Below are 22009 nucleotides of genomic sequence, written 5' to 3'. Positions count from 1 at the left end.
AATGCTTGGAAGTCCTCTATTTCATTAAATAGCTATCCCCCCCGCCAAAGATTATATTCAGTTTTGCTGAGTGACTTAATCTTGGTTGTAATCCTGGCTCCTTCACCCTCTAGAATATCATATTCCAAGCCAAGACGCCTTTAATATGGAATGGGCTTATCCTTGTGTGATATTTGAAATGTTTATTTCTGGTTACTTGCAATATTTTCTTCTTAAAGTAAGAACTCTAGAATTTAACTATAATATTCCAGACAATTTTCCTTTTGGAATCTCTTTTGGGAGATTTAATGCATTTTTTTCCAGTATTTTTTTCTCTTCTGGTTTTCTTGACTATTTCTTGAAATATAATAGCTTGGCTCTATCATTGATCATGGCTTTAAGCTAGTACATAATTGTGAGATTATCTCTCCTCAATCTATTTTCCTTAACAGTTGATAGTTCACATTTTCTTCTATTTTTTATTCCTTTGACTTTTATTGTTTCTTGATATCTCATGGAGTCATTAGCTTCTATTTCCCCAATTCTAATTTTATATAAATATGTTATTTGTTTTCCAATTATATACAATAGTAGTTTCTACCTATCATTTTTGTAAGGTTTTGAAATCTAAAATTTTCCCCCACCCTCCCTTCCCTCCCCCACCCCACAGAAGGCAGTCTGATAATCTTTATATTGTTTCCATGCTAAACATTGATAAAATTGAATGTTGAGAGAAAAAGCATATCCTTGAGGAAAAACTAAAATATTAGAGAGAACAAAATTATGTAGTGCATAAGACAACTTTTCCAATTCTGATTTTTAAGGAATTATTTTCTTCAATGACCTTTTATATCTCCTTTTCCATTTTGCCAATTCTAATTTTTTAAGATTTTGTTTTTGTCAGAATTTTTTGTGCCTCTTTTACCGAACTGTTAATTCTCTTTTCATAATGTTCTTTTATCACTCTCATTTCTTTTCCTGGGTTTTTCTCTACCATTTTTATTTCCTTCTTTAACTGTTCAAAGAATTCTTTCTGTACTTGGATTGAATAAGCATTTTTCAAGACTTTGTTTATAACTGTGTTTGTAATCACTGGTGCTCCTGTCATGCTCCAGGCTGGATCCCATTCTGGTGTCAAAGATCTCTTTCTGACTACCTAAGATTGTCTTAGGCTAGGAAAAAAAAAGTTTCACTTTAACCTTTTGTTGGTTCTGTTCCTCCAAAATTTGAGTTATTTTAAAGTTGTTTGGAGGATTAATGTTAATGATTTTAGCTTGGCTGCTACCTGCATTCTGTCTTTTTTCCTTTTTCCTTATATCAGTGATTTTTTTAAAAGATCAATAAAATATATTAAGAAATAAAGAGAAGCAAAGAGAAAGAATAATGGAAATTGATTTCATCTTCTTGATTAAATATCCATGGGGTAAATCTGACTAGGTGTCTGTGATGCCACCTAAATGAAAACCATGCAAGATGGGCCTTGCACCAAAAAGGCAGGGAATGAATGGGGTACTCACTTTAATTACCTTTGTCCCTGTTTTCCCTTGGCTCCATTACTTGGGAAGCTACATTACTATGCCATTTTGACATAATGATTACCAGTTCTATTAACCTGACCAGACAAGCTGATCCATGTTTGGGTTTCAATTACAGAGTTTAAGAAATAACTATTACACAAGAATTCCTTGTAGTTGCAGAATAAAACAAAGTTTATTTCAAAGATGTTCAGAAATAGGTGGCAATCAGCCATCCTTAAGCTAGAAAGCTAAGGTATATTAAAACTGTGCTTGTTGTTATAGATTTTCATAGTTTATCAGATTTCCTAACTCTAGGGTTTCCTACCCTTTCCTTGAATGAATTCCATGTCCTCCAGGAGAAAAATTTTCATGCCCATCATGGGCTAACTGGAAAAAAGTATTTCATTAAGTCTTAATCCCAAAAGACAAAAGAATATAGATAAATCTTAGATCTTATTTAGGAACCTACTTTCACTTTTTTCAAGATGAGATCTTCCCTGCACAAGGTTTCTGCAAAGAGGAGTTTAGAATGAGGAAGAAAGAAGCAAGAGTAAGGAGAAATGGTTTCCTGAAAAAAAAAATGTCACTATGGAAACACAACTTAAGACCTGCAATATGGATCTACCATTTAAAGAGAGTCGGTAAAGATTTTGAACCTCTTAATCTACAATCTTCCCGACTGATCCTTCTTGAAATGAAAACCATTTTACCAATTATCTATTTACGTATTTTCAAAGTAAGGTCAATAGAAGATTCCTAGGTTTTGCCATATGGCATGCAATGCCTGGAGGAGATGGAGAGGTGTTAACTGTTGGCTCACAAGTTTGCTGCTTCTATCATTTTCTTATTATCATCTTATTTTGGCAGCAAATTCAAATTAGAAGGCTTTCTTGTGTGTCAATGATTTTCTTCTCAGTGAAATGATTTCTAAATTCATTACATCCAAGTCATATTTCTTATTTTCATATTTTCAAGTGAATTTAAAATAAGAAGTACTTTCTTCATCACTCTCTTAAGGATAAAGGAAACCAGCACTTACTTTAGAAGCCTGAAAATTGTAAATGCAACCTAGTGATATTTGATCCTTCTTGGAAAATGTTAATCCTATTAAGTGATCAAAAGCAGAGACCCTTTCAATCCATCCTTTAGCAGCTAGTCAAGACAATCTCAATTGCTTGTATGTACTCTTGTTTCCCTCCTAGTGAAACTATAAATGAGGCCAATGACAGTTTTGGTTTTTTTCTATGCCCTCCCACACACACACACACATTCACCAAACATAATATTTTTTCATATATAACACCAGCTGGTTGTCATAGCCTTTCTTCCCTATCCCTTTTGTCTCTAGAGCTATAATCAGCCACAGCTCCTGCTATATTAATTAGCTTGCTTTAAACCTAGAGGCACTACAAAGGCCCCCCTCAGGACCCCACAGTCCCTTCTACAGTGTTGGGGAGTTTATATTAAACAAAAAGTTAAGGAGTACAATATATTCACTCAGAGCTCCCAGTTAGGAACTTAGGCAGAAGTTTGGCCTTTTGCCCATCAAACTCTGTGTGTGTGTGTGTGTGTGTGTGTGTGTGTGTGTGTGTGTAGACATAAGCATGTACATCTGCAGACACATACAGATATATATACACATATAAACTAGACAAAAAGAAATAGATCCTAGGATCACAGATTTCAGGCTGAATACTTGAGAGATCCTTTGAAGTCCACTCCCTTTTTCTTGCAAGTAGCTTGCTCAGTATCGCATAGCTAGCTAAGTGTCTAAAGCAGAATTGGAACATGGTTGGGTAACTTCACTGCAAGTGAGCCACTAATCAGTCAACATACATTTATTAATTACTGTGTACTCTGCACTGGAGATATAACCATAAAAATAATACTTGCCCTCAGGAAGCTTAAAGTCAAGCAAGGGGAGACAATATGTACATATTCAGGGAGAAAGAAGTAGCAGTTGGTGAGACCTTGGAGAGGTAGAAACAAGATTCAGCAACTTGTTAGATAAATGGGGGTGATTTAAGATTGAGGTGTCAGTGACCACAAAAAGGCAACATATATATACTAGTAACCAGAATGGTGGTGCCTTAAACATGATAAAGGAATTTCAAAGAGGGTGGCCCTGGTAGTAAAAATCATAAATTATATTTAGGACATTTGAGAGATCCCCTAGGAAATCAAATTAAAAATGTTCATTAGACAGTTTGTGAAAAATGACCAGCACTCTGGAGTTAAGACTTAGAATGGATATGTAAATCTGAGTTTCATTAACACAGAAATGACAATTAAATCCCTTTGAACTGATGAGGTCATTGAAAGAATATAGAAAGGAAAGAGAAGATGACTCAGAATTTTAAAGTATCCCCATAGTTAGGGGGCAGACTAGGGATGATGATCCAGCAAAGGAGACTAAGAAAGAATATTCAGACAATTAGACAAGGAGGTTCAAAAACATAAACCTGGAATAAGGAAATGATAGATGCTATAACTGTGAGGAGAGACTTCAACTATATAGACATCTTGTGTACCTCACTGATATAGCTGAGGAATTCTCTTTTAAAAAATTACTGATATTTTTGTTTTCACAAAACCAAAAGTTCTGTTTCCTTCTCTGCATTCCCTTCTTCCCCACCAGGAGTCATCTCATATAACAAAGAATTTCAGCTGGTAAATTCTTGAATTGCCTTAATAATAATTTCATTTTTTAAAAAAGAAGGGGGGAAAAAGAACTGTTATTCTAGACCTGATTCTAACTAGCAATGAAAGATTGGCTGTTAGAGTGGACATGATGGGAGTCTTGGGAACAAGTATGAGGGACCTCTAAGAACTCCTAATCAGGGAGAGGAAAACTGGAAGTTGAATAGCAGCATCTTGGGTTTTAGGGAAGCAGATTTCAGAAAGTACAGGAGAAAGATAGGCAGGATGCAGTAGCCTGAAATTCTTCAATATAAGTCAATCCAAAAGGGATGGTAAGCATTAAAGAATGAAATTTTAGATGCAAACAGAAATGCAATTCCAGTCAGAAGGAATTTAGAGAGCTGTCAAAAGAGACTGCTTTTCCTACACTGGAGTTTCATCAACCAAATTTTGCAAAGTAATTTTTAGAAGATTCTTCACACAAACCCAATTTTAATACTTCATCATACTATGGAGATACCCCTGGCTTCTCTAAGACTATGCCAATACACTAATTTCTTTAATATCTTTGTGAATGTCATCTCAGCAATAAGTTATTACAGTAAACCTCCTCATAATCCCTTCTAGGAGTGTCAACCCTTTCGTATACCCCCCCCCAAAAAACTAAAGACCATCTGAGTCCATCTTTTTTATTCTATATCATCCCTTTGGCTTCCAAGAACATGTAGACACAATTTCATTTTTTGGCCATTTTAAAAAATAATTGTAGATAGTTTAGGATGATATAAATATCAACCACATTGTTATTATTATTATTCCCTCACATTTCTATTAATATCTATCCAATTAATTTCAAAATAACCTTGTGTCTTAAAAAATTCCTTCAATTTGCAAGATGGCAGCATGAAGGCAGCACTTCCTGGAAACTCCTTCCCAAAAAAACTCCAAAAGCCATCAAATGATGACTCTAGCCAAAATTGTTGGGGGGGGTAGGACCCACAAAAAGACTGAGCGATACATTTTCCCAGTCCAAGATAACTTAGAAGTTCCACAGGGAAGGTGTGTTTCACCAGGACAAGGTGTTGGAAAAAAGCCTCAGCCACAGCCCAGCCCAGCCCAGCCCAGCCCAGGGATCACCAGGATCAGCTTAGGGAGCAGTGAGAGAACTCTGCTACACCAGAATGAATGTGGAGAGGCCACAGAACCTGCAGCAAGAATGGGGGGCGGGGACCAGCCTGCACCCCCAGAGCACAGCCCACAGATGGTAAGGGGTTCAGGGGAAACAGTAGAAATCTCTTTGCTCTCCCTGAGGCAGGACTCTGCTGTTTACCCACACTCAGATCCAGGTTGCATCCATTCTTCCATACTAAGATAGCATGGACCCTCCTCACAGCTCCAAGGCAGAGGAAGTACCTGTGGTCATCTACATATCAAAGCACAGGCAAGAGAGCATAAGACCTTGGAGGAATAAAGATCCCAGTGGGGTGTCCACCCCCCCCAAAACAAACCCAAAGCCTTGAAAGTGCTGTAAATTAGTCTTGGGCTGAGGAAATAAGTAAACAATAGAAAAAGAAAGATCTGACCATAGAAAATTACTTTGATCCCATGGAAGATCAAAACACACACTCAGATGATGACAAAATCGAATTTTCCATATTCAAAACCTCCAAGAGAAATAGAAAATGGGCTCAGACTATGGATCAGCTCAAAAAAAGACTTTGAAAAGCAATTAAGGGAGTTGGAGAAAAAATTGGGAAGAGAAATGAGAGCAATGCAGAAAAAAACATGAAAACCAAATCAGCAGCTTGGTGAAAGAAATACAAAATAATGATGAAGAAAATAATATGTTAAAAACCTGTTTAGACCAAATGGAAAAAGCAAAGCAAAAGGCAAATGAAGAGAAGAATGCCTTAAAAAATCAGAATTGACCAGCTGGAAAAGGAGATAAAAAAATTCTCTGAAGAAAATAACTCCTTTAAATGCAGAATTGAACTAAAGGAAGCTGATGACTTTGCAAGACATCAGGAAGAAATAAAACTCTTCCAAAGAAGCAAAAAATTAGAAGAAAATGTGAAATATCTCACTGGAAAAACAATCAACCTCGAAAACAGAACCAGAAGAAATGATTTAAAAATTATTGGACTACCTGAAAGTCATGACCAGGAAAAGAGCCTAGACTTCATTTTTCAAGAAATAATACAGCAAAATTGTCTGAGATCCTAGAAGCAGAGGGTAAAATAGAAATTGAGGGAATTCACTGATCATCTCCTGAAAGAGATCACAAAAGAGACAAATTCCAAAACTCCCAAGTCAAAGAGAAATATTAAAAGCTTCCAGAAACAAACAATTCAACTACTGTGGCCCCATAATCAGGATTACACAGGACTTGGCAGCATCTACATTTAGGGATTGGAATATGGTATTTTGGAAGGAAAGAGATCTTGGTTTACAACCAAGAATCAACTACCCAGCAAAACTGAACATCGTCTTACGGGGGGGGGGGGGGGGGGGGGGATGGACTTTCAATGAAACAGGGGACTTTCAAACTTTCCTATTGAGATCTCCAAATATAGAACTCTGGTGAGCCATAGAAGCGGTGGACAAGAAGGATTAACTATAAAGAACTTAATGATATTGAACTGTTTATATTTCTGCATGTGAAGAAGATATCGATAACCCATATGAACTTTCTCATTTATAAGAGCTGTTAGAAGGCACATTTTATAGACAGGGCACAGGAAGGAGTATATAATGCTATAATATAGTAAAAAAATGGAGTCAATGGGTGATAAAGGGAACTACTGGGAGGAAGAGAAAGGAGAGGAAGAAGGAGCTAAGAAATTTCACATGAGTCAAGAAACAGCTTTTTCAATAGAGTGGAAAAGGGGAAGGCAAGGAGGAATGAGTGAGCCTTCATTCTTATCAGAAATGGCTCAGAGAGGAAATAACATACACACTTAATAGAGTATAGAAATCTATCTTACCCTAGAGAAAAATGAGAAGAAAGGGATGGGATAAGGGGGAATGGGGGGAGATAGAAGAGAGGGAAAATCGTGTGAGAGAGGGTATTCAGATACAACACACTTTTGTACAGGGATAGAATGAAAGGAGAGAGAGAGAGAAAATAGAATAAATGAGAGTAGGGAGGAATAGAGTGGAGGGAAATGCAGCTAGTAATAGCAACTGGGGGGAAATATTGAAGCGACTTCTCTGGTAGGCTTATGATAAAAAAGGCAACTCACCCCAGAGACAGCCATTGCAATCTGAACACAGACTGAAGTACATTTTTTTCTCTTTCACTATTCTTGAGGTTTCTCATCTTCTTGGTGGGGGGAGGGGGGGGTATGTTTACTCTTATAACAAAATTATTGTAATAATATCAAATAAATAAACCAAAAAATTCCTTCAAGTAAATATTTATCAAACATTTTGTGTCCAAAAATGAAAAATAATTTTAATCTAAATTAGCTTTCAAAATATATTGCAATCTTTTGTTTTTATCATTTTCTTTCCTTCCAAGAGTTATATGTAACATTTTTAAAAGAAAAAAGAAAAAAATCAGAAAAACTGATTAATACTGTGGAAAAACTGACATATGTGATTACGTTATGTATTAAACGTTATATTGTATATCTATGGACATCTGCAAAGAAATACAGGGTATTGTTTTTTGTGTCTTCATAAGAACCAAGCATATTTCTTCATAACTCTGTAACACTAATTTCTATTGTTTTGTGGTTGTTCTTTCTATTTATATTGTTGTCATCATGATTTATAATGTTTTCCTGGTTCTGCTTACTTAATCCTATATCAGTTCATGTAAAATTCTCCATGTTTAATCATGTTCATCATTTATTATAGCATACTAATATTCTATTGTATGCATGTGTCACAATTCATTTAGCATTCACCAGTTGATGGGTATCTTCTTTGCTTCCAGTTCTTTGCTCTCACAAGAAGATGGTATAATATTTTGGTATACCTGGAGCATTTCTTTTTCTCAATGTTCTCTGAATTGAGGGGTGTGGGTATTTTAGTCATTTATACATTCCTACTACATTAACTACATTAATTTTAATTAAAATATTTAGTAACCTCAAATGTTAGCATCTGCTAGTAAATAAATTTTGTTATGTTATACACATATCACCTTAGGAAACCCAGGCTCCAGTCCTGGTTCTCACCATTATTAGCTGTGTGAAATTGAATAAGTCACTGAACCTTAGTTTTCACATCTATAAAATATGTACCAACTTGCATTATAAGAGTGTTGAGCAGAAAAACATCTTTTAAAGCATTGAAAAATTTGAATAGTTGTTATTTAGATAATCAACTTCACAAATTTCAGTGAAGAAGTCCATTCTATCTACTTGAGGGACAGATGGTTTAGGCTCACACAAACACAATATTACCAGTCCTCTTTATCCAGGAATTCATATAATTAGTAAGACTCTAACACACTGACCAACTGCAAGAAGCATCTTGATAGATGCTACTTGAGCTTAACATACAAAAAAATTGTATATCTGTCATTCCTGATCAAAATATCATCTGGCTTTTTGGTGTACCTTTTAACTGTCTTCATATTCCAAAGTACCGACAGCTGTGACTATTCCCCATTTTCTAACAATGAACTGATAGCTAGGAGATGTTTTTATAAAGCCAAAATGACAGGATATGGATAAAGTTATTGAGCATTATAAGAAAATCAACACAATACTACATGTGAAATGCCTGTGGCTGTTGTGAAGAAATTTCAGAGGTTCAGAAAATCTCAAATAAGGATTTGTTTTTTTGGAGGTCAAAAAAGAGAGGAGTGTAGAAATAGTTACTATTCATAGTTCCAGTAGGTTATATTAGAGCAGAACTGGCAGAAATCAGCCCAGTTGGTGAGCACAGCCATAAATAGATTTAACATATATCTACAAATGGTTTTGGCGATGTCTTATTCCTTTATGAGGTTATGGGCAGCAAGAATGAGGGAAATTATAAAGAATTAAAAGTTCCTTTACTGGAAGTTAAGAAGCAATGATGGGAGGATTACTTTCCATCATGTCATACTATATAAAATCCCTCCTCCTCACAAGAGTAAAGATACTATACTATATAACTGTGAAATGACAATAATAATTATTATAAGGATGGTGATGATGATAACCTGATACCTGAGAGATCAAAGAGATTTCCCCCTCCCCCAGGAATGTACTAAGTAAATACTGCTTATGGAAAATAGAATTATCTCAAGGGAATAAATTTAACTCCCCAAATTTTTAATTATTTTTATAGAAGAGAGTATAACATACAGCACTCATAAAATTAAACTTTATGTCATCCAAAGCCCTATTTTACACATATCCTCATCCAAGAAATCTTATTTTTTGTACTTGGGACAGATTTGCTTTTATAGCAGATTACAAAATACCAACTCTGGTGTTCCTAATTTATAATATGAGTAGAAATAAATTTCTCTTACTATTCACCTTTCTTAAATGCTGCCTTTTAAATTCAAAGTTCTAGTCAATTAAACTCATATTTTTTAAAATTTGTCTCAACAGTCTGAAATTATGTACAAAATCCAACAAGATTAAATTTAATAGTTATAAATATAAGGTCTTGTCACAGGTTCAAAAAGTCAACTGTACAAATACAGAATAGAGAGGATACATCTTGACCACAAGTCACGTAGGGGAAATAAATCTGGAGATATTTTAGTTAACCACAAAATTGTAAATGTCTGGTAATGGCTGCTAAACAAAATGTAAACTAAGACTATATTAATAGAAATATATCTGCAATATCAAAGAAAGTAAAAGTGCCACATTATATAATCTGAACTGATCAGATCACAAATAAAATACTGAATTCAATTCTGGATACCAAAGTTTAAGAGGAACTTTGGAATTATGTCACATAAGAAACAATTGATATTATTTCTGCTATGACTAATAAAGTATTGGATTTAGTACTAAAATAAAGTTCTTCTGCAATGTAAAATTCTAGTGTTTTTCAAAAAAATTCCAGGGCTTGAAAATTATGGAAAATAAGTTTTTGTGACTCTACAGTCTTAAAGAGAGAAAGATAATATGACTCGAGAAATTTTTTAAAGTTATGGATTTTCACCTTTCAGTTATCTTTCAGGATCTCGTTTCTATATGATATTAATTAGACAAGTTATATCACCCCTTAGGAAGGGCCTCAGTTTTCTCATCTGTAAAATGAAGGAACTGAACTAGACAGCCTCTAAGATTACTTACAGCTCTAAAATTATATGATTCTAAGTACTTTTCTCCCTTCTTTTTTCAATTTTTGCTTCAAGAAACATTCTTCCTTTTACTTCCTGTCTATTCTAAGAGCTTTGTTTATAGCTTTAGCAGCTCCAGACCCTCTAGGTCTCTTGATGTTGTACAGTATCAAGAGACTGTTTCCCTTTCAATGTCTTGCTTATTAACCTGTATTAGATCCTTTCTGTTTTCTTTGCCCTCCATTATTACTCACCATACTGTTTTTATCTACTTCCAAAAGGCTTTGCTTTGTTCAATTTAAACTTAAAGTATTTGACTTATCATCCATTGACTTCTTCAAGAGTTTTCATTTACTCACTGCCTCATTTTTTGGCAAGGCATGGTGCTAGGCATAGTTTTCCATTTTCCACAAGTGGATTAGACTTTATGTAATTTAAAGTAATTTGAAATATAAATATCTGGAGGGTTTAGTGGACTGCAAGCTCAATATAAGACATGATAGCCAAAAAAAACTAATGCTCTGGAGGGCTGTATTAAGAGAGGCAAAAAAGTACAGAATATAAATACAGATGATTCTGTTGTTTTCTGCTCTACCAAGAACATAACTAGAGCCTTGGGTTCAGTTCCAGGTACCATTCTGTTTTTTTAAGGAAAGACATTGATAAGCTGAAGAAAACTGGGTGAAGTATTACTAGGATGGTGAATATCCTGGAGATCACACCTCCAAAGATTCACTTGAAGGAATTAAAATGTTTAACCTAAAAAAACCCACTAGGGTGGGGAGGCATATAAGAATTTCTGCTATGAAATTGATAATTTCATAGCAATCAAATTATGTAAAGGATTATCACATGGAAGTGATGTTAGATATTTATTGTTCGGAAGAGGATAGACCAAGGAACGATGTGGAGAAGATACAGAGAGATGCAAAGCTTGCTGACATTTATACTGTCTAAAAGTAGAGGGATTCCCCTCACTCAAGTCTCCAAAGATTAGATACCCACTCCTTCAAAATATCTCTGATGGCATTCCCCTGTAGGAATGGGTGTGACTAGAAGGCCTCTGAGGCCCAAGACAGTCCAGATTTTGGGATCTGCAGTCAAAGGAACTGTGGGCAATACTGTAAAAGAGAAAAACTGGGGAAGGGAAAATGTGTCTGTCTAGGCAAGCATCATATGAAGCATAAATAAATTTATTCTGTACTGAAAAGGTAATGTGGCATCCTCAAAACCAGGAAGTCCTTCCTAGGTTCAAATTCTCCCTCTGATACTTACTGGCTGTGTAACTGTGATCAAGTCACTTGAAGATGCCAACCTATGTTATTAGTAAAGGGGATATCCTCATGCATGCATTCCCTAAAATAATCAAATCTTAGATTCATTTCTTATCCCAATTGATCTAAAACAGAAAAAGAAGGAAGTTATAGGAGAACATATTTTTGGCTCAATTTGAAGAAAAATGTGATTATAGTTAAAGCTATCCAAGAATAAAATGGACTGACTAGCAAACTGGAGAGTTCCCCATCATTAGAAATATTCAAGCAGATAGCCATCTCTTAAGAAGTTATGAAAGAGATTCCTGCATTAATCAAGAACTTTATACAAGATAGCTTGTAAAGTCATCTATAGATCTACACAGGAATTAAATTCAGTGTCTTTGCCTCACCAAGTTGCTTATTCCTAGTTCCCCTCCTCACTTCTCCACTCCCCCCCAACACACACACACACACACACACACACACACACACACACACACACAGACAAACACACACATTCCCTGGAAGTTATGGGATAATGCCAAAATTTAGCTTATGGTAAGATTAGGGAAGTGGGCAAAATTCAGAAAAAAATTTATATTAAAGACCTGATAATTCAGCCTTGCCAAGAACTGAGTTTAAAGATTATAAAAGTCCATTTGTATTTACAATATCCATCCCCCCATGTTTCTTACAATATTATTTGGAAGGACCCAGAGCACACCTTGCAGCCTCTCTTTTTTGTTTGTCTTTTCTCTGTGCAGGTGGATGACAGGGCATTGGAGTCCTTGCTCAGCAACATGTGAGAAAGGAATTCAGCACCGTGAGGTGACTTGTGTTTATCAATTACAAAATGGTACCTATGTTAATACCCGAGATCTCTACTGCCTCAGTCACAAACCAACCACAGTTCAAAGTTGTGAAGGCCGTGACTGCCTTTCTATCTGGGAGGCATCAGAGTGGTCAAAGGTGGGTACTTGACTCTTTTAATTAAAGTAATAAGTCTAGCTAGCTATGTCTTATAAGCAAGATGTCCTGCATGAATTAAAAATTGGGGCACAGATCTGGACAGAGCTGACTCTGCACTATTTGGCAGTCTAACCTATACCAATATATAATTCTCATCACCCTCTGTTCTCTCTTGTTCTTTACCCCATACTATTGCTGTTCAATCATTTCAATTGCATTCAATTTTTAGTGACCTCATTTAGGGTTTCCTTGATAAAAATACTGAAGTCATTTTGTCATTTCCTTCTCTAACTCAAATTACAGAATAGTAAACTGAGGTAAACAGGGTTAAGCAACTTACCCAGTTTCACACAGCTAGCACATGTCTGAGGTCAGATTTGAATTGAGTTTTTTCCAACTCTAGGTCTGGCACTGTATCTACTATGTCACCTAGCTGCCCCTGTATCATACATAGAACTAATAAAGTAGAAATTTTTGAGACTGGAAGAGGATCTTTAAATTTATAGGCTGTTTCTTTGTACAAGCTAAAAACAAATGGTTTGAGAAACAAGGAACTAATTTAAAAAATCTTAGGTAAGTCCTAACCACTGAAAATTATGCCACTTTAACTTAAAACTTTCATTCTTCATGACAATGCCTTAAAATCTGCATCACTATTTATATGAAAGTAAAAATTATTCTGTATTTTGCTCACCTTCTAAGGATTACAAAGCACTTCATAAGTAACAGTTCCATAATTTTTGTAATATTTCTATGGCCTAGTTACATTATTATTATTATTATTATTATTATTATTATTATTATTATTACGGTACAGAACACTTGAAAGACATTTCAGTTTCTGAAAGATTGCTTAACAACTCAAGAATGGCATCCAAGGGGGTGGCTAGGTGATGCAGTGGTTAGAGTACCAGTCCTGAAGTCAGGAGGACCTGAATTCAAATCTAGCCTCAGACACTTCATAATTACTGTGTGATCCTAGGCAAGACATATAGCCCCATTACCTCACAAAATTAAAAAAAAGAATAGTATCAAAGTCTAATGATACTCTCTAATGTTCCATTCCTTTAGTCTAAAGAGAAGAATGACCTCAAGATACAAATTAAAGAACCTAAAACTATATACTCTGTAAATTCTGGGAACTCAATAAATGTAGCCTGAATGCCAAGAAAACTCTTCTAACCTCTATCCAATAATACCAAGAGCAACTTTTCCTCAGTATAACTTTTCCTCAGGATAAATTTTCCTCAGGATTTCTGTTCTCCTTGTGTATATAAATTCTAGTAGAGTTTTTATTGTTTTTATTATTTCAAATCTTATTTTTTTATTATTTGTTTCATATCTTCTTAACTCTTTATTCTTTCCTTCCTTCATCATTTGTCATTACAGCTATCAGACATGCTTCAAATAATAGCCCATAGGGCTATTAATCATATTATAGATTTAATTATAATATTAATTATAATATTATTATGGATTGTGTTACCTAGTTGTTTATATGTTGCCTCTTCCAGAAATTACACCATGTCTGGAAAATATTAAGAGCTTATTAAATGGTTGTTGACTGATTAGACAGGAAAGCAGCTTGTAAATTAAAAATTTGGAGTTTTAGTCTAGCTTCTGAAATCTTGGGGCAAATTAATATCTTTGGGGGCTCACTTTCCTCATCTATAAAATAAGAATATTGAACTGAAATACTCTCTACTGTGGCATCCGTGAACCTGGTTTTTAATAAAATTGGTTTCTGTTTTGAACTTAGATATTTTGTTTGAGAGACATTATTCAAAGATGTTTCATGAGGGGGCAGCTAGGTGGCGCAGTGGATAGAGCACTGGTCCTGGAGTCTGGAGGACCTGAGTTCAAATGAGTCCTCAGACACTTACTAATTTACCTAGCTGTGTGGACTTGGGCAAGCTACTCAACCCCACTGCCTTGCAAAACAAACAAACAAACAAACAAAAAGATGTTCCATTTGTTCATCGAAATAGTTCATGACACAAAAAAAGAGTTAAGAAACCCTAAAGAGGTTTTCCCCAAAGTCCTTCTAGCTCAAACATATGAGATTTTTTCTGAATTGCAAAAAGTTTTGACTCTAGTTTTTGATATTCAAGATATTTGAAAAATTTAGATTTGATTCCTGTTCTCCTTGTGTATATCATTAGTAGAGAATCATTCTGAGAAAATTGGTTTAGGAGATTTTTCTTATGTCCTATGGCACTATTTTTATATTGCAGCAAGTAGCAGTTTGGGAGGGTCAGTTTTTCAGTGTGTAAGTCAGAACTACAAATTGTATGGCTATAAAAAAAATTCTGGAAGGAGATCAATTATGTCTTAAGTTTAAACCCTGAATACTGATTCTGGAAATACTATTTTATCATTGGTTATATCATATTCAAAAAAGCCACACTTTACATTAATGATTCTGATTGTTGGCTTCAAAACAAAAAAATAGTTGAATAAAGTGCAAACTCTATTCCTCCATCAAAGTTACTTTTTTTTTCAAAAAAGCTAAATCCAAGACAGTCTTCAGTGTGGAAAATATTTTTAAGATTCCTTTTTTTTGCCAAACAGTTGGAATTATTTTGGATAAAAAAAAAGTACTCAGCCCATTTTTAATGACTGAAAGGACAGAAAAAAACTTGCAAAAGGTGAACCTTTTCTGACTGTTCAAGAGACGAATTTGAGACTAAAAGCAAAACCTTTCCAGTATTTAATATTCTTATTCTCGTGCAATGAATATATTCCCACAATCACCTTTTAAATTAAAAGTACTTCATAATATTTTAGGAGTAAAGTAGAATATTTGGTTCTCTTGCTTTATCTGTTTTACTTTGCAAACTCCACATTCTCCTAGACATTCTGAAATGTAAGTTGTGCCATCATCAACTAAAGTAATAGTATCTTATTTAGTCCACTGTCTATGGTCCAAACATAATATGCTGATGTCTTTTTTTCTACTAAAAGTCTAGCTGCTCATTTTTTAAAAAAGCTAAAAAACAGGGCAGCTAGGTGACACAGTGGATAGAGCACTGGTCCTGGAGGACCTGAGTTCAAATCCAGCCTCAGACACTTACTAATTACCCAGCTGCATGTCCTTGGGTAAGTCACTTAACCCCTTCACCTTGCAAAAAGCAAATTTAAAAAAGCTAAAAGTATACATAAAGATGCTACACTTTAAAATGGTTCACAATTACAGCTTAAATCAGCAGTTAGCTACAAATTGATGCCTCTCTCATTACTATTTAATTTATTCACTGTTCAGTCTAATCCTGGTTATATACAAGTTTGTTTGGAATGGTTTTTTTCCCTAATTCTCCCTTAATTTTTGGTCAAAAACCATAGATTTTTACTTCACAAAATATAAAAGGTCCTTTTCAAGCCAATGGCTTTAACTCTCTCCTACTGACAGTTTTGGGGTTTTGTTTTGTTTGCTTGTTTTGTTAATTAGACCTTAGCTATTTGTGCTTAGCTTCCTTAATAACTTCCCCAATCTCTCTCTTTCTCTAAACCCATACCAAAAAAAAAAAAAAAAAACAGAGAAAAGAGACACTAAATCTTCTCCAGTGCCCTATTCATAGGATATAAGAAAATAGAGGGAATATAGTCATAGTGTTTCTCTTTATAAGTATTGCAAGCCTGTATGATGGCCAAATTTAGTATATTTTACTAAATAAAAACTCACAGTTAAATAGAATTTTAAAGGTTTGCAAAGCTCTTTCCTCATTGCCCAGGGAGGGTGGTTGTGCAAGTACCCCCATTTCACAGCTGAAAAACTGTTCACAGTCACACAGCCTATAAATGTCAGAGTAGGGATTTATTTAATATAACTGGTCTAAGATTCCTCTCCCTGCCCCATACCCTTTGATTATACCTTCTTTAGCTAAGTCTAGAGGGAACTAGTAATTTTCATTCTGTGGTCTTTATAACCACCAGAACACATACCAAATCAAACACACACCTGACGTTTGATAGAGTTTGGCTTTATAAGCACCTCAACTTATTACAGAAACTTTTCTAAAAATGCTGGAATGTTAGAACTAGTTATCTTTAATAACATTATAACCTCCTATCACATTATTCTGCTTCTCCCTATGTCTTAACCCTTCTCAGACTATTTTTTATCTTCACTGTATCTATAATCCCTCAATACTCTCCCAGTGCATCACCTTTCTCTCATTTTTCATCTTATAGTTAACACTATACTATCATCTATTCTCAAAACTGGAAACATGGATCACTCCGACCATCTAGTAGCTCTGTTCCTACTTAGCAGTTGCTGAATAGAATTAGGGGATGTCATGTCACTAAACCGGCAAGGTCCTCTACAAATTTATTTCAGTTAATCTCAATGGGGTTCTCACCATGGCAAGGAAATTCCTTTACTACTCCCTAATCAATTCTCTTATCATTCACAGAAGTTGTTTCAAACCTCTTTTCAAGCTTCCGGCATTACCCCTTCCCCCATCCTCTCAGCTGAGAGAAATAATTCATACTGTACTGAGAAAACCCAGACCATTTATGAACTCATTTTTCTCCCCTTTTCTACCTCTGAAAATTCCTTGATAGCATTCACCATTTTCCTTTATTTCAATCTCTGATGAAGAAGAGGCATTTTTCCTTGTCAAAGCAAGTTTTCTACATTTTACCCTCAATCCTATCCACTCCCATATTTAGTAGAATGTTGCCTTCTCAATTATCTCTTCTCTTTAATATTCATTCAGAGGTTCTTGCTTATATCCCAAATGTATTCTTACTTCCTATATAAAATCTTTATTGCTCTCTCCCCCAATCAGACAAAACAATGGATTTATTTTGTACACATTTTGGATATGACCTACTTTTGGATGTTATTTACACATCCTCATCTAATAGAATATAAACTCTTCAAAGGAAAATAACTGTTTCTCTATTAATACTGTATTCCAACAATTAGTACACTGTGTGGCATATAAATATCTGTTAATAAATTTCATTGAAGATGATTTATCCAGAAAAATCATTATTTTTAAAAACCCAAATAAGTCTTCAGACAAAATTTTGATTACAAAAAAATCCTATTTCATATGGAATTGTTTTATATACCTGAAGCCTATCTTCCAAATAAATTTTGCAATAAATATAGCAGTTTTTATTTTTCCTTAATTACATGTAAAAAATGTTAGCATTCATTTTGTTAGATTTTGAATTACAAATTCTGTCCCTCCTTCTTTGAGAGGGCAAACAATTCAATATGAATTATATATGTACAGTCATGCAAGACCTATTTCCATTTTAGTCATCCTGTAAAAAGAAAATACAGGCCAAAAATAAATAAATAAAAATAAAGTTTAAATTGGGTATTCTCTGATCTGCAATCAGACTCCATCAGTTCTTTCTCTGGAAGAAGATAGCATTTTTCAGCTTAGTCTTTTGGAATTGCCTTGGATCATTGTATCAGTGATTTAGAATAGCTTTATATGACTATATATTTCTTTGTCTGAAAATTTCCTATTCATATCCTTTGATCATTTGTCAAAAGACTCATATTCTTATAAAGTTAACTCAGTTCTCCACATATTTGAGAAATGAGGTCTTTATCAGAGAAACTGTAAAAAAATTTTCCCAGTTTTCCACTTTCTTTCTAATATTAGCTGCATTGGTTTTATGAAAAGCTTTTTACTATAACATAATGAAAGTTATTCATTTTACAATTAATTAATTAATTAATGTATACTCCATCTCTTATTTGGTCATACAGTCTTCCCTTATCCTTAGATAGATAAAATTTTCTATGCTTTCCTAATTTGGTTATATCATCCTTTATGTATAAATCATGTTCCCATTTTGGCCTTATCTTGGTATACAATATGACATCTGGTCTATACCTAGTTTTCTGCCAAACTGTTTTCTAATTTTTTGAACAATTTTTGTTAGATGATAAGGTCTTACCACAAAATCTTGGATCTTTGAATTTATTAAACATTAGATTATTATCACTTACTATCGTGTCTTATGTGCCTTATTTATTCTATTGATCTACCAAACTTTTTCTTAGCTAGTATCAGATTGTTTTCATGATTATATTTTGAGATCTGGAACTGTTAGCTTCTCATTTTTTTCATTGATTCCCTTGATATTATTGACCTTTTGTTCTTACAAATGAATTTTGTTATTATTTTTTCTAGCTCTAAAAAATAAATTTTTTGGTAGTTTGATAGGTCTTGCACTAATAAGTAAATTAATTTAACTAGAAATGTCCTTTTTATTATAAGTTAAGCCTACACATGAGCAATTAATACTTCTCCAGTTGTTTAGCTCTAACCTTATATAAAAAGTGTTTTATAGTTGTGTTTACATGGCTCCTAGGTTTGTCTTGGAGGCAGACTCTCAAGGATTTCATATTGTCCACAATTATTTTAAATGGAATTTCTTTTTCTATGTCTTCTTGCTGTACTTTTTCAATAATAGCTAAAAATACTGATGATTTATGGAGCTTATTTTTTTATCCTGCAATTTAACTGAAATTGTTCATTATTTCAACTACTTTTTAGTAGATTATACTAAAATATATTAATATACTATCATTTGAATTATAAAACTTGATGATTTTGCATCCTCATTGCCAATTCTAATTCCTTCAATTTCTTTTTCCTGTCTTGTCCTATAGCTAGTATTTCTAGAATGGTAATAATGGTGATTATGGGCATTCTTGCTTCATCACTAATCTTACTGGGAAGGCTTCTAATTTATCCCCATTAAAGATCATGCTTGCTATTGGTTTTAGATATTTTGAGGAAAGCTTCATTTATTCTATACTTTCTAGTGTTCTTAATAGGAGTGAGTTTTCAATATTGTCAAGTTTTTTTGCATTTTTAGATGATCATGTGAGTTTTCTTGTTTTCGTTATTGATATAGTCAACTATGCTGATGATTTCCCCAATATTAGCCTAGCTCTGCATTTCTGTTGTAACTCCCACCTACTCATAATGTATGATCTTTGTGATATATTGCTTTAATAGCTTTGCTAATATTCTATTTAAAATTTTTGCATCAATATTCATTAGGCAAATTGGTTATGGTTTTTTTAATATTTTTTTCTTCCCAATTTAGGTATCAGCATCATATTTGTGTTGTAAAAGGAATTTGGTAGACTTCTTTACCTATTTTCCCAAATATTTTATATAATATTGGAATTTATTCTTCCCTAATTTGGTAGAATTCACATGTAAATCCTTCTGATCCTGGAGATTTTTTGTTCCTCAGGGCACTCATTTATGACTTATTCAATTTCTTTATCTAAGATAGAATTATTTAAGTAACTTATTTCCTTTTCTATTAATCTCAGTAGTTTATATTTTTATAAACATTCACCCATCTCCTTTAGATTATCAGTTTTACTAGCATATGCTAAGGCAAAATAACTTTTAATAATAACTTTGATTTTATCTTCATTGGTATGCAGTATTCACCCTTTCATTTTTGATACTGATGACTGGGTTTTCTTTTTTTAAATCAAATTAACCAATTTTATTGATTTTTTTTTCAGAAAAATCCTCTCTTATATCAACCTCTCCCCTTTCTCATAGTCTCTTCCCTTCCATCTTCTTTGTAGAGTGAGATAGATTTCTATACCCAACTGAGTGTGTATGTTATTCCATCCAAGTTGGGTACAGCTCCCAGGCTGGAGCACTTTTTCCAAGCTTCAGGTTTTTCACACAGTTGTTTTCAGAACTATTTTTGGGATGTCTGTAAGTTTTCAGTGCTTCCAAGGCAGTATGATCTAAGGAGAGGTGTGGCCTCAGCTCTACTTACCTGTGCTCTAAACTTTTCCCAGGAAAGGACTTTGTTCCTCTTCAGTGGCAAGGACTAACACTTCTCTTGACCCTACAACTCTCATTCCTTTTTGTGTTGGAACTGAAACCTGGATCCCTGCTCCCTGGTGAGCAACCAGAAGCACTATTCTCCATTCTGGTACTGCAAACTAGAACAGCTAATGAAACAGTTCTGAATCTAGCTCCCGCAAAAGGTTCTTTGTAATCTCTTTCTGACCAGTTCCAGGTCCAACCACCATCCCAGTGTGATAGACCTTTTCTGATGACCTCCTAGGTTGTCTTAGGCTAGAAAATTGATTCACAATGGCCTTTCATTGTTTCTACTGCTACAGAATTTAAGGAATTATTTTAAATAATTTAAAACTAGTTTAAAATAATTTGAGGAATTATTTTGTTTGAAGGTGAGTTCCTTTCTTTGCTTCATCACTGATTCTGGCCCCTGCATAGATGGTGTTTGTGTTTTTTCAAAACCACTAAAGTTCAAGAAAATTAATATTAAAATCCCCAGTACTTTTTTTTAGGTTTTTGCAAGACAATGGGGTTAAGTGGCTTGGCCAAGGCCACACAGGCAATTATTAAGTGTCTGAGACTGGATTTGAACTCAGGTACACCTGACTCCAGGGCCGGTGCTCTATACACTGCTCCACCTAGCCACCCCAAATCCCCAGTACTTTTGAGTAAGTTGGTCAAGAATGGAAAATTGAATGAAAAATTCTCCACATCATCTGAGAGAACTTTGGATTTTGTGAAAGAATTCTACCCAGAATCATCCTAGATTTTCTAAGATGTGATTATAGTATAAAGACCTACATAGAAGAATCTAGCCTCTTGACCCATGAAGTGAGTCTGGTCCATCATATCCAGGAGTTCTATGTTTCTGTCGATTAAAGAGGCAGGACTTCCTTGAGGAGGTCACAGTATTCAACCCATAGCAAATCAAATGGAAATCTCCCCAGTGTTTGCTAGACTATGTTTCCTGTTAGGCATCTAAAAGCATCTCTGTTTGATTGCCAACTCATAAACACTTGTCAGTCATATTCTTAACAAGGTTACTATGTCAGAGCTGTCTGGGTTTTATTTTTTTAAAGTAGTTAAACAAGCAAGCAGAGTCTTGTCCACCTAGTATATCATGTCTCCTCCTAGTATCATTCTTGTCCCTCCCACCCCAACTCTGATGGAATGCTTTCTGACAAGAGGCTCAGAAAACATTATAGAAAAGCTTAACTTTTTACTCAGTATTACCCTGTCAGTTTTTCCTTTTGCTATTTTATGGTGAGAATTTGACACCAGAAATATTGAATCTTGGAATCTGATAATTTATGTATTATTCAAATTATATTTCGGTCTCACCTATCACTTTGTTAAGAAATATAACTATAAACCCATAAAGGAACAATATACTAAAGAGATAAATTTTACCCTGGAGCTTCATTATAATGCTGTCATTGGAATTCATATTAAAATCACCACTCAATAGTGATAATTTTGGCATTTCAATGACTAATTTACAAATGTATAAGACCCTTTATGCTGGGTTCCATATTACCAAAAATAATTTTTAACAATGGGACATGTGGTCTCTCTTATGTTTCCACC

At 34.3% G+C, this 22009-nt stretch overlaps 1 protein-coding gene across 2 annotated transcripts in view; it reads left to right on the top strand.

Moving 5' to 3' along the window:
- The window catches only part of ADAMTS17 (ADAM metallopeptidase with thrombospondin type 1 motif 17), a 511869-nt gene that overhangs the window by 462562 nt on the left and 27298 nt on the right, over positions 1 to 22009 (top strand). For both annotated transcript variants that reach the window (XM_074234214.1, XM_074234213.1), the window contains one exon: positions 12398 to 12602. In XM_074234214.1, the coding sequence (XP_074090315.1) occupies positions 12398 to 12602 (205 nt within the window). The remainder of the gene's footprint in view (positions 1 to 12397; positions 12603 to 22009) is intronic.

This window comes from Macrotis lagotis, chromosome 4, assembly GCF_037893015.1.
Source record: "Macrotis lagotis isolate mMagLag1 chromosome 4, bilby.v1.9.chrom.fasta, whole genome shotgun sequence".
Classification (NCBI taxonomy): Eukaryota; Metazoa; Chordata; class Mammalia; order Peramelemorphia; family Peramelidae; genus Macrotis; species Macrotis lagotis.
Note: the sequence above shows the minus strand (reverse complement) of the source record. Positions and strands in the feature narration are given on the sequence as shown.